General features: G+C 39.1%; 2 protein-coding genes across 4 annotated transcripts in view; both read left to right on the top strand.

Annotated features, from left to right (window-relative positions):
* The window catches only part of LOC117991333 (transcription factor hamlet-like), a 135,869-nt gene extending 132,610 nt beyond the window's left edge, over positions 1-3,259 (top strand). For all 3 annotated transcript variants that reach the window (XM_034978899.2, XM_034978898.2, XM_034978900.2), the window contains one exon: positions 81-3,259. In XM_034978899.2, coding sequence (XP_034834790.1) covers positions 81-1,799 — 1,719 coding nt within the window. In that variant the 3' untranslated portion in view covers positions 1,800-3,259. The remainder of the gene's footprint in view (positions 1-80) is intronic.
* Positions 3,260-8,463: 5,204 nt separating this feature from the next.
* Positions 8,464-9,648, top strand: LOC138403637 (uncharacterized). Its single transcript, XM_069504986.1, is given in 6 exon segments — positions 8,464-8,722; positions 8,725-8,776; positions 8,778-8,924; positions 8,926-9,056; positions 9,059-9,255; positions 9,258-9,648. Coding segments are annotated over 6 exon segments (747 nt in total). The 5' UTR covers positions 8,464-8,616; the 3' UTR covers positions 9,372-9,648.
* Positions 9,649-12,204: the final 2,556 nt, after the last annotated feature.

Here is a 12,204-nt window from a genome sequence, read left to right as displayed (position 1 = left end):
TATGTAGTGAAGTCATATTTTCATTTTCTATTAAAATATTTTTGGGAATGTAATGATAATTGTGCCTTTTCTCTTTCCAGGCTTACACTCAGTTTTCAAATTTGTGCCGTCACAAGCGAATGCATGTCGCATGCAGAGCTTTGGTAGAGTGTGGAAAATGCGGACAGTCATTCACTTCCTACGCTTCTCTCACTAAGCATAAAAGATTTTGTGATACAGCGACTGCAGCAAACGTTAATCTGCGAGGACAATTGCCGCAAGGACTATCACAAATACCATCTTTACCCAACGTCATGAATAATCCAAACAATACCAACCCATTCCCGATGTACAGAGGACCGGCGTTGCCTTTACCGTATAACACATTTGCTCACTATCCGGCATTATTTTCCGCTGCTGCGGCCGCTTGTCCTCCAGAATTCTTAAGTCCTCTCCTTTTTAATGTTCAAGGAGCAAGATTGGCTATGGAACATGATATGGCTATGAATGTCAATTTCGCAAAACAGGAAGGACGAATGTCAGTAAAAAGCATGGACAGCTCGACCTCACTCGAGGACATGAAGAAAAATATGGACGTTGATATTAAGATAAAAAAGAGAGATACTGATGACGAAAGGGTTACTACGCCACAGAATATTTATGTAAAACAATCACCGCCTTCCGCCGAAGAAGCCACTTCTAAGCAACGGCCATCACCAGTCATGCCGATGTCGACGTCAATCGCACCTTTTAGATTTTCAAGGGATGAAATGAAACATAGCTCCCCATTTAATTTATCAACAAAATATGAAGTGGGAACCAAATCTGTTTCACCAAGGCTACCTAAAGATTTAACGAAAGCTATGAAAGGAGATAACGGCAAAAAAACCGTATATTCAGATGTCGAAGAAGAATCACGGAAGGAACAAAATGACCAACCACTCGATTTATCAGTTACACGGAAGCAAAACGACAAGGAATCAGACATAGAGAACGATGATAATGTCTCCATTCATAATTTATCCGTAAAATCTTACTCACCATCTGAAAGCCGCGTAGATAGAGAAAGTAAAACTCCTGAAAATGATACTACAGACGTTGACGTCGAAGCAGTGGAACCAAAAAGGGAAGACTCTCCCATAGTATCGCCTGCGCTAGCATTTCCGATGCCAGTGCATCCTCAGCACAACAATAGTCTCATCGACGCAATGTACCGCCCACGCTTCCCACAGTTTCATGCACCTTCCGACTCCCTTTTGAACGCTTCGCATTCCCCTTACGTGCCGAGCCCCTTTAATTTTTTATCCCCACTTCTCGGTACTGATGGTCCAGATAGACAACCGAGTGCGTATGCGAAGTTTCGAGAACTGAGCGCTGGTTCGGGAAAACTTCGAGATCGTTACGCGTGCAAATTCTGCGGAAAGGTATTCCCGCGAAGCGCTAACTTGACTCGACATCTCCGGACTCATACAGGAGAACAACCTTACAAATGCAAGTATTGCGAGCGCTCGTTCTCGATATCATCGAATTTGCAGCGCCACGTGCGGAACATACATAACAAGGAGCGGCCGTTTCGGTGTGCCTTGTGCGACAGATGCTTCGGGCAGCAAACGAATCTTGATCGGCATTTAAAGAAGCACGACACTGAAGGCGGGGATTCTCCTAGTTCAGCTGACACTGAGCAGGACGCATCTTTTGATGAGATTCGATCATTCATGGGCAAAGTGACTTGTTCTCCTGGAGCGGGTTCACCGTCTGGTACTTCTCCCCACGCGCCGCACGCGCCGCATCGCCCCTCTGCGTTGGCGATATCCACATAGCCCTCGCCCTTTCAGCTGCCGCCGCCTCCACCTCTTTGGCCCCAGCCTTTCGGATGAGCGATACAGAAAATCGGTTTATTAAAAGACTTTTATGTACGTAACGGTGACGTTTCCCAGATAGCAATAGATAAATGAATGATCTTAGAATTAATCTTTCTTTATTTAAGTCCTAAATAAAATATATCCCAGTGAATATTTCATTAGTAGTCATGACAATTGTAAAACTGCTAGTTCTGTAAATTGAATAGGTTAGCGATTTAATGCGTTCCTAGCTATAATAATAATAATTGTGATCGATGAAGATTTCGCTATTTGTGAAAATCTACACGTAGGTAGGGAATTGTAAAAATAAATGAATTAGTTGTAACCGTTTGGATGAATTGGTTCGTTTAGACTTTAGGTGCATTTGTAAAATATTGTTACATTGTATTGGCGAAAATTAAATTAAGAGATAATTTTTGTAATGATCTCTTGTTAGTCAAAAAACTACCAAAGCAATTTTTAATATATTTGAGAGTTGGGTTAATTAATTGAGATAAAAATTAATATAAATTTGGCACTTTAAAGTCGTTAAGTATATTATTAAAAAAACTTGCATGACAGATGCGTATTCAACTATTTTGTTAAATTTGTTATTTTAACGTTATTGTAAATAAATAATTTGAATACTTCGAGCATATCATCCATAGAGTCGAAAATCCTCTAGGATACCTACTATAAATTTATCATAAAAATATACCTATTATTAAATTTTTAATAAGTCCAGTGTTTAAGAATAAGATTAAGAAAAGGTTTAACATTGATTTTATCAAGTTTTTCTGTCACATTAAGGAATTCAACACAATTTTAGATCTGGCAGGTAATAATAAATTATTCTGCTCTTTATAGAAACATTTGAATCTTTTTTGCATTTCAAGCGGACATTTTAAAAAGGTGTGAATATTTCCCAAAAATTCTGTAAAATTTAAATTTAAATATAAGTAATATAAACTCAGGCTTCAGAATGAAATCGCAATTAGAATTGGTGAATGTGAATACAAATTCTCAATAGCAGTTTTACTTGTTCAATTATTTTTCCGTTGTCTGAACTTGTCACCTAAGGGACAATGCAGACCAACAGAATGTAGCTACAGAGTGCGGAGTGAAGACGAGAGGAATCCTTTTATATTTTGTGGTAGCAATTAGAGTATTTTGTTTTCCGTAAACCAATTTAAACCGTATACCAAAGTACCTTAATAAAACTAAGGTACATCTATTAAACATGGCTCTGCGCCTGCACTCTACTCCACTCTGCAGGTTGAAACTTCCAACCTTGATGCTAAATTCTTTTAAACAAACTTGTAAAATACTTGAAGAAAATGCAATACTTTAATAGAAATTTGTACTGTTATCATATCACTTCGTGGCACTAGTAAGAGTAAGGATATTGTCACACAATCAATAAACGCGTCTATTGTTGACTTTTTGTTTTAATTCTTTGTAGTTTACATAAATCTTTAGTAACAATTTGTGATTATTTCTACGAAATCATCTATTAATAACTGAATATTAATACTTAGGGCAAGCACAGACGACGGACTATTTTCCGAGGTCTACTACTTTGTCATCGTACCTACCTACTATCAGTCCATCTAGTAAGAAAACATATACACGATGAATAGTCCGCGACAGATCGAGATGGAAATCGAGGTGGAGAGGAGATGGAAGGCAGGAGGGGGGGGGGACCTTTGCGGGTCTGCGGGGCGTTCCATCCCCAATTGCGATCTCGACCTGTCGCGTACCTACTATAAATGCAATTTAGTTGTATGTGATTTATTTTGACGGATAAAAAGTAGCTATGCCGAAGACTTAACCTAACTGCGCTTCTTGTTAAAAGTAATCTACATATTATATAATTTCCTTGTTTTTGAAATGGTGCTTGGCGTTTTGTCCACCATATTCCGTGACAGCTGCCATGCAAGTCGCTACAATCGCGCTTAACCTGCAGCCCTTGAATCAGTGCGAGAACGCTTTTTCGTAGCTTCTTAATCGACAAGGCTTGCAAAAACTGCGAGAAAGGGTTGTCGTACAGATTGTGCTGGGGCTGCTGAAAACAGATTGTTAACCAATAACAGATGCCAACTACTTAAGTGGGCGACTAAGCTCCGTGACATAGCGTTAGCTAATGGCCAACGTAAGGTAGTACGTAGGTATACACTTAATTTATAGGTCCGTCTGTGACATCTTTATGTAGGTTCTCGGCAAATCTTAATTAATTCGGTATTGTGAAATTATGAGCTTCGAGCTTTGTATTTAGATTCTTTGAAATTAATTACAGGCAATGATTACAGGTTATCTACATTATATTCATCAAAAGCCCTCAAAATTAAATTCATTAGGTAAAGATTAGGTAGGCATCATCTACCATCATCATCATGATCAACTCATCGCTACTGAGCACAGGTCTCCTCTTAGAATGAGAAATATTTAGGACTTAGTGCACCGCACTAGCTTCATATACCTTTGAGAGCATTATCTATGGAAAACTCCCAGGCATGCAGGTTTCCTCGCGATGTTTTTCTTCACCATAAGCAAGCGATATTGAATTTCTTAAAACATACTACATAACTTCGAAAAGTTGAAGGTAGAACCCTCCTTATCTTTATTCTACAGACTCTTACGAAGCGATTCGCTTCCCCGTTTCTAATACGCATTGCTAAAATATGGAATGCCCTTTCGGCTACCATTGTTCCGTCAACTACAATATTTGGACATTTAAAAGAATATGAGTAGGCATCTTATAGGCAGGCGCGCTCCATTATAAGCTGCATCATCACTTAATACTTGGTGTGATTGCATTTTATGCGTATGCCTATAGTTATAGTTAAAAATATATAGGTATATTGGCCCACGCCGTTGTTTGTTTTATTTTGTTTACGCTAGACTTTGTCGAGCCTCTGCCTTGTCCGGAGAAAATGCCCGCTGTTAAATTGACTCAAACCATTTCGATTTAATTAAGGAAATGGACACATATCACAGATCGCCTTCAATTAGTGTAAATTAATCAGTTTTTTTGTATTGCGAATGCCTGCGGAAGCAAATATGGTCCAAATGAAAGCTTATACGAAGAAGTTTTCGTCGCAGGATTATTAGCAGTTGATACGAATTGTCCATGCTCCCACACGTTTCTTATACAATAATAATGTGTAGTGACGTGAAGTTTGGAGAAAATCGGGATTGGTTGCTAAAAATCGGGACAAAGACAGAAATAATCATAACTAAATGTAGGTATTGAGCTGTTTTATTTCAAAATTGGCATTACCATATCCATACTAATATTATAAATGCGAAAGTGCGTCTGTCTGTCTGTCCGTCTGTCTATCTGCTAGCTTTTCAAGACCCATCCGTTTAACCGATTTTGATAAAATTTGGTACAGAGATAGCTTGCATCCCGGGGAAGGCCATAGGCTACTTTTGATCCCGGGCAATCAAAGAGTTTCCACGGGATTTTTTAAAACCTTAATCCACGCGGATGAAGTCGCGGGCACCATCTAGTAATTTAATAAAGACAATAATTTTGATAATTTTGTGTAACTTGAAATTGGTAGAGTTTAAGTAGGCGTATGAATTGACTGTCACTAAATAATTGGGTTTTCCGTAATCAAACCTCCGATCCTCTTCCTCTTTAATAGCTTTATTGATTGTGCTCTTACATCCAAGCAATGAACACCAACAGAAGAGAAACATGGGAAATATATACTGACACATTAAAATCAGATCGAATCAAATCAAAATTTATTTTATGTAGGACAACAGCTAGTGTCTCTAATGCTACGTCTGTGACTGTACCACTGCACCGGTTTGAAATGAAGATTCTACTGAGAAAAGCCAGCAAGAAACTCAGCAGTTACTCTTGCAAATCGTAAAAGTTACTAGTTACAAAATAACTATACCTTCTTTTTTCGGCCACGGAAAGCACAGCCGATTGCTTCCACGCAACTATGTCACTAAGGAATTCAAGGGCGGGCATCATAATCAGTACCCTCATTATAAATGCGAAAGTTTGTTTGTTTGTTGGTTTGTCCTTCAATCACGTCGCAACGGTGCAACGGTTTGACGTGACTTTTGCATGGGTATCGATAAAGACCTGTAGAGTTACATAGGCTACTTTTTATCCCGAAAAATCAAAGAGTTCCCACGGGATTTTTAAAAACCTAATTCCACGCAGAAGAAGTCGCGGGCATCAGCTAGTATAAAGTAAATAAAATCGGGACGTCCCGCAAAATGTGTCATCTGCCAACACTAGCCATTCTTGACGTGACTTGTAAGCTGTACGAAACCCGATTCGCGCAATTAAATCCATTCCGGTCGTGTATTTTGTGTATTTTTTCGATTTAACCACCTGTCATTACTTGAACGATAAATCTCTCCTTTGTGCGTCCGTCGTCGTTAAGAACTTCATTAACTTTGCTCTCACATCAGTTTTTCAATGGAAACCATGAGAAGGGAAACTTGGAGAATTTTAAAATTGAGATCAGTATGTGACAAAGCGCCAGGTTATTGATTCTGTGCGATTTAATTTGCAGTGCCATTTTGGTTTTTTCTTATTTATCCTTAACTAGTTGGTACCTACATTGCCATCGCATCTGACGGTACATGATGAATTTTGATGATGGTCATCAACGTTATCAACCGATAGACTTTTATTGCAGGATATAGGTCTCTCATAGGAACTTCTACAGGCCACGGCCTGAATCCAGCAGCTACCTGCGCCACGTTTGGTGTCTGTCTGTCCACCTAGTGGGGAGGGGAATCTTCTTAGAGGTTGCCGTTCTAGCACCTTGGGATCCCAAAGTCAGAGGTGCGTGCCCCGGAGCAAACCCCTGACCTCCCGAATAGAACTTAACTTCTTAACCACTAGGATATGCACTAATAATGACACAAGGAAAATAATAAACATTGTAGTCAAATACTGCAAAATAGTTCCTTATGATTCTATTTCAAGGCAAAAGCAAACCTACCTATCAAATTAATAGATGATTAAAAAAATATAATTATTATTTATAACCCATACTGATAACCGTTCATTAACTGATTTTGAAAAATTTTGGTCTAGACCAAAATTTTTAATAAATAGCTTGCTTTCTGGAGACAGATATAGACAGACTACTTTTATGCTGGAAAGTCAAAGAGATTCCATGGGATTTTTAAAAACCTAAATCCACGCGAACTAACTCTTGGGTATAATCTATTTATTTATTAGTTTCAATATAAATAGCCCTTCCTCTTCATCACTTCCCGTACTAAATAAGAATATTATGATCACATGACAGTAATTTAATTCAATCACCGCTACCTAATCAATTTGAATATTTTCGATAACCTTGCATTCGATTTAAATCTATTAAGAAACGGCTATAATCATGTTATATTTAAATCAAACGTAAGATTTATGAAACTTTTTTTTTCATTCGATGCATAAGAAAACTGGCTTATGGTTTAAAACTTACCTAATAGCCAATAGGTATGTAGTTTCAATTTCAATTTCGTAATGTTCTATGTTTTTAGGGTTCCGTACCTCAAAAGGAAAGACGGAACCCTTATAGGATCACTTTGTTTTCTGTCTGTCTGTCGGTCTGTCAAGAAACCTACAGGGTATTTCTCGTTGATCTAGAATCATGAAAATTGGCAGGTAGGTAGGTCTTATAGCAGACATTCGGGGAAAAATCCTTAAACTGTAAATTTAGGGATAGATCACACAAAAAAAATTAAATTGTGGTCATGAACTAATAATTAGTATTTTCAATTTTTGAAGTAAGATAACTATATCAAGTGGGGTGTCATATGAAAGGGATTTGTGACCTGTGCATTCTAAAATTGATTTTTATTTATTTTTATGCATCATAGTTTTTGAATTATCGTGCAAAATGTCGAAAAATACGACTGTAGTACGGAACTCTCAGTGTGCGAGCCTGACTCGCACTTGGCCGGTTTTTTGTTAATTATACATTCGTTGCTTCATTATTCATATATGATTTTATACACTGTAGTTTCCCTATTTACTTGGTAACCTCGCACAATTTTAAAGATTTATTTTAAAACAATTCAAAACGTATTTCCGGCGTACTCGCCCCCACTACGACGCCTCGGCTTTAGCTCATTCCTTTTTTGTGCGCGGTAACTATCGCACGCGCCTTCCGAGCACCATGCCGAAAAGAAGTGCGCAGTCTCAAATTGAGAAATACGCAAGAAAAATAAGAAGAAACGAATAAGGTTAGTAAAGTGTTTCTTTAAAGTGCCTTTTAGTGAAGTGAAAGTGAACATAAGTTTCGGAATGCACTGGGATTGACTGCGAGTCAATAACTTTGACATATCCCAAAACAAGATACCCACTTATTATAAAACGGGTACGACCAATGAGGCATCGGGGTTGACTGCGAGTCTCCAACGATGACCTAAGCAGACATAAGTTTTGGAATGCACTGGGATTGACTGCGAGTCAATAACTTTGACATATCCCAAAACAAGATACCCACTTATTATAAAACGGGTAAGGCATCGGGGTTGACTGCGAGTCTCCAACGATGACCTAAGCAGAACATACGTACAATCTAAAATAGATGTAACGTTCCTCTGCGATCAGGAAAAGTCTTTTTCAAAGTATTTTCCGTTTTTCGATCTACCCTCAAGTTTTTATTTTCATAAATAAAATTACAAAATTGTAATCTTAGATAACAGAGATCATGGACACAACTGTGACACGATCCCGAGTCAGCAGTAGCTGCTCCAGAAATCACACTAGAGGCGGGGCCGGTATCTAACGATAGCGCCGACTAAAATGAGGGCGTGGCTGGGCCTGACCTTCACTAGTGATTTGCCAAATTTGGGCCCAGAAATACTGGATGCCCTCGGGGAGTCTAAGTCCGACTCACCAGACTACAGAGAAAAATTCACGACAATTTATCAAAATTGTGGCTTCCTTTACTACGGAAAGGTATGCCTAATCCCAGACAACTATAGGCTCCTGCAGGCGCCTAAACTAAACGCAGAGCCGCGATACTGGACATGGTCCGGAACGCAGCAACAGCTGAGTGCAGGAATCACTGCCTTCAACAGGGGTATTGATTTGCTCTTAAAGAGCGACAACAAAACATCTCAGCAGATGCAGGTTGCTAATTGATTCACATCATTTAGCAACTCAAAGTAGAATAAGACTGATAAGTTCCAGTTTAGATAAATCGTTTTTATACAATATAATAAGCGAATCCAAGCGAGATGATTAACTTTTGGCTCAACTTTATCTGAGAAGATAAGGGCTGCAAAAGCTATCGAGAAGCGGGGTCTTTTCATCAAAAGACCTGCTAAACCAAAAAAAAAAAAAAAAAAACAGCCGTCCAGCTCTCGAGCAACTTCCTACCGGGGAAACTATGCGCCGCCTCAGTACCCGGCGAGCAGGGGGGGGAGGGGCGCGGAGACCACCGCAGGAGGCCAACGACCTTAGGTGTTCGCCGCCCTTACACAGCGTCAGCGCAGCAGCCGCAGCGAGCTGCGACTCAGTGGAAGCCCCCTGCCCCAACGCAGAATCATCACTAGCACATGTACATACAGGTCGTCTTACCCATTTTTATGATTGTTGGTTAAAAATAACTAATAATAGTGTTGTACTAGATTGGGTTAAACATGGCTATACTATACCATTTAGAACTGTAGAAAACCAGTCTATAATAGGTACCTACCTCAAAATAGTTCTTCACATTCGGAAAACTTACAAAATGCTTGAAACAATTAATAAATTAATTGCACTAGGAGCTATATCGGAGTGCAAAAGGACAAAAGATCAATTCATATCCAAGATAGGTACCTACCTATTTCTTACTCCAAAACCTAACGGTAACAAACGTTTAGTAACGAGCATTTCAAAATGGAGGATTACCGAACTGTATGTAAATTAATTCCACGTGATGGGTACCTAGCTACCATCTATCTTAAAGATGCATATTCTTTCTTCGTACCTACCTGTCCGGCCTTCTGACCGCAAGTACTTACTTAAGATTTTGTTTTCAGCCTCATATTATTCATCCAAAATATTTACGTACGGCTTTAATGGCCTTCCGTTTGGCTTATCAGTGGCCCCACGTAGGTTTACTAAGATCATGAGGGAAGTGTTGGCATATCTAAGAAATCGGGGCTTTCAGTCGGTATGTTACTTAGATGACATTCTGTGTATCAGCGAAACATGTAAGCAGTGCTTAGATAATGTTAACGAAACGTTAAAGATATTGCATTGTCTGTAATTATTTAACTCCGCGACAATCCTTCAAGTTCCTAGGATTCGTATAGGACACTAAATGTCTTATAAGCATGTATCTTTCCGCCGATAAGCGTTGTAAAATTGCCGAGTTGGTCACAAGTTTACTAAACTGACAGCCAAGAGTTCTATTCGTGAATTTACCCGTCTTATCGAGTTTTAGTTGCAGCTTGTCCAGTAGCTAAGTATACATGGATGTATACTAAGATCTTAGAGCGGCAAAAATACCTAGCCCTGCTTAAATATGGTAATTACGAGGCAAAAATCAATCTGTCGAACGTTATATTAGATGATCTAAATTGGTAGATTTTAAATATTGATACTACATTCAACTTTATATGACAACCTAACTTCAAACTCGAGACCTATTCCGACGCGTCTAGAATAGGCTAGGGGCTGTATGTGAAAAGAACCAAGTTAGTGGCAGATGGAAAGCCATAGAAAAAGCGAACCATATTAATTATTTGGAACTAATGGCCGCTCTTCTAGGCTTGAGGTCGTTTGCTAGCAATGTAACCGACTGTGCATTATTACTACGCATAGATAACTATGTGAACCGTATGGGAGGCATACAATATCCCCACCTACACGATTTAGCTAGAGTACTTACTTTGAAAATGGGGTGAACAATGCGGACTTTGGATATTCGCATCGTAAATATGTGAACATCAAAGAAAACCGCGACGACGACGCCGCTTCCAGAGTAATCAATCCAGATTATCCATGATAGATTTTCCATGATATCAACAATATTTTGGCCAACCAGAGATAGACTTATTCGCATCACCTGACGATGCGAAGTGTTCCAGAGGTATTCCATGAAAAACAAATCCTGACTAACTTTTCGCTAATACTTAAATGCCTTAGAAAAATCATTGATGATAAAGCAAGGGAGTATAAAGCAGTATACTGGTATATCCCCACTGGCCTTCGCAGCCGTGGTTATAGCTACTGCAAAACTTAATAGTTTCAGATGTGTATTATCTAAATCCCAAAAACACCTCTTGCAATCTCGTTTCAGAGATCATCATCCCTTGTACAAGCGTCTTACCCGGGCTGTCGCGAGGCTCTGCGGCAACCTTTATCCGAAAAGGCGTCTGTCCAGCATCATCTACGCTAATGATAGCTTCGCTCTCTGACAGTACTGTGAAGTCGCTTAAGCTGTGGTGGCAATATTGCATCGAGAACAACATTGACGTATTCGAGCCCTCGAAAAAATCATACTTACATTCCTAATAGTAGTTGTGTGTATGGCAGTCTAAATCCTCACCGTTCTGCTTTGTCAGCATTTATATTTATAACATCGGCTGAGACGAGTGTGTGAAGCGCCCTCTTAAAGGTGCATACAAATCGAGGCCTATAAAATCCAATTACTCGAGCACTTGGGATCCACAAGTAGTTTTAAACTTTATTTCAACATGGTTCCCTAATACCGAGCTTATCCTCGAAAAGGCCACGAATTAACTTGTAGTCTCCTTAGCACTCGGTACCTGCCTCTTATCAAGCTCGACAATATCAAGTTTTCCGAGACCGGTGCCAAAATAATGATAACAGACATCATAGAAACGTCTGCACCTGGTAGAGATCGACCAGTTTTGTGCCTGCCATACTTTAGACAAAATAAGTATTTGCCCAGCTAGTGTCCTTTCAGATTTTTTAGTATTTAAATTTACAGGTCAATACAAAAAAAAAAAAAAAAAACTATATATAGTATATACATACAGAAAAACTTATCACTAAAAAATTTATTAGTGATAAGTTCAGATTACATTTCTATAAATAGAAATATAAGACCTGAGAGAACAAATACGCTCCTGTTAACACAGAAGCGATCATAATATAAAGCTGCGATAACGCAGTCCATCGGTAGATGGATGAAACAAGTCCGGTCAGAGAGCGGTGTACACATCGCCGTAGGTATTCGGCCGCGAGCTCTGCTGACGTCATTATCAGAACTATTCGCAAGACCACAGGCTGGACTAGCTCCTCTGACTCTTTTGCCCAATTCTACAACAGAATTATCCTGGACGAAGGGGAATTCACCCGATCAGTAATCAAGTATCAATAAATTAAGATAAGACTTGATCAATATCATTGATTAGGACAGTGAACTAGTTA

This window comes from Maniola hyperantus, chromosome 19 (genome assembly GCF_902806685.2).
Source record: "Maniola hyperantus chromosome 19, iAphHyp1.2, whole genome shotgun sequence".
Lineage (NCBI taxonomy): Eukaryota > Metazoa > Arthropoda > Insecta > Lepidoptera > Nymphalidae > Maniola > Maniola hyperantus.
This window is presented reverse-complemented; position numbering and strand designations above follow the sequence as displayed.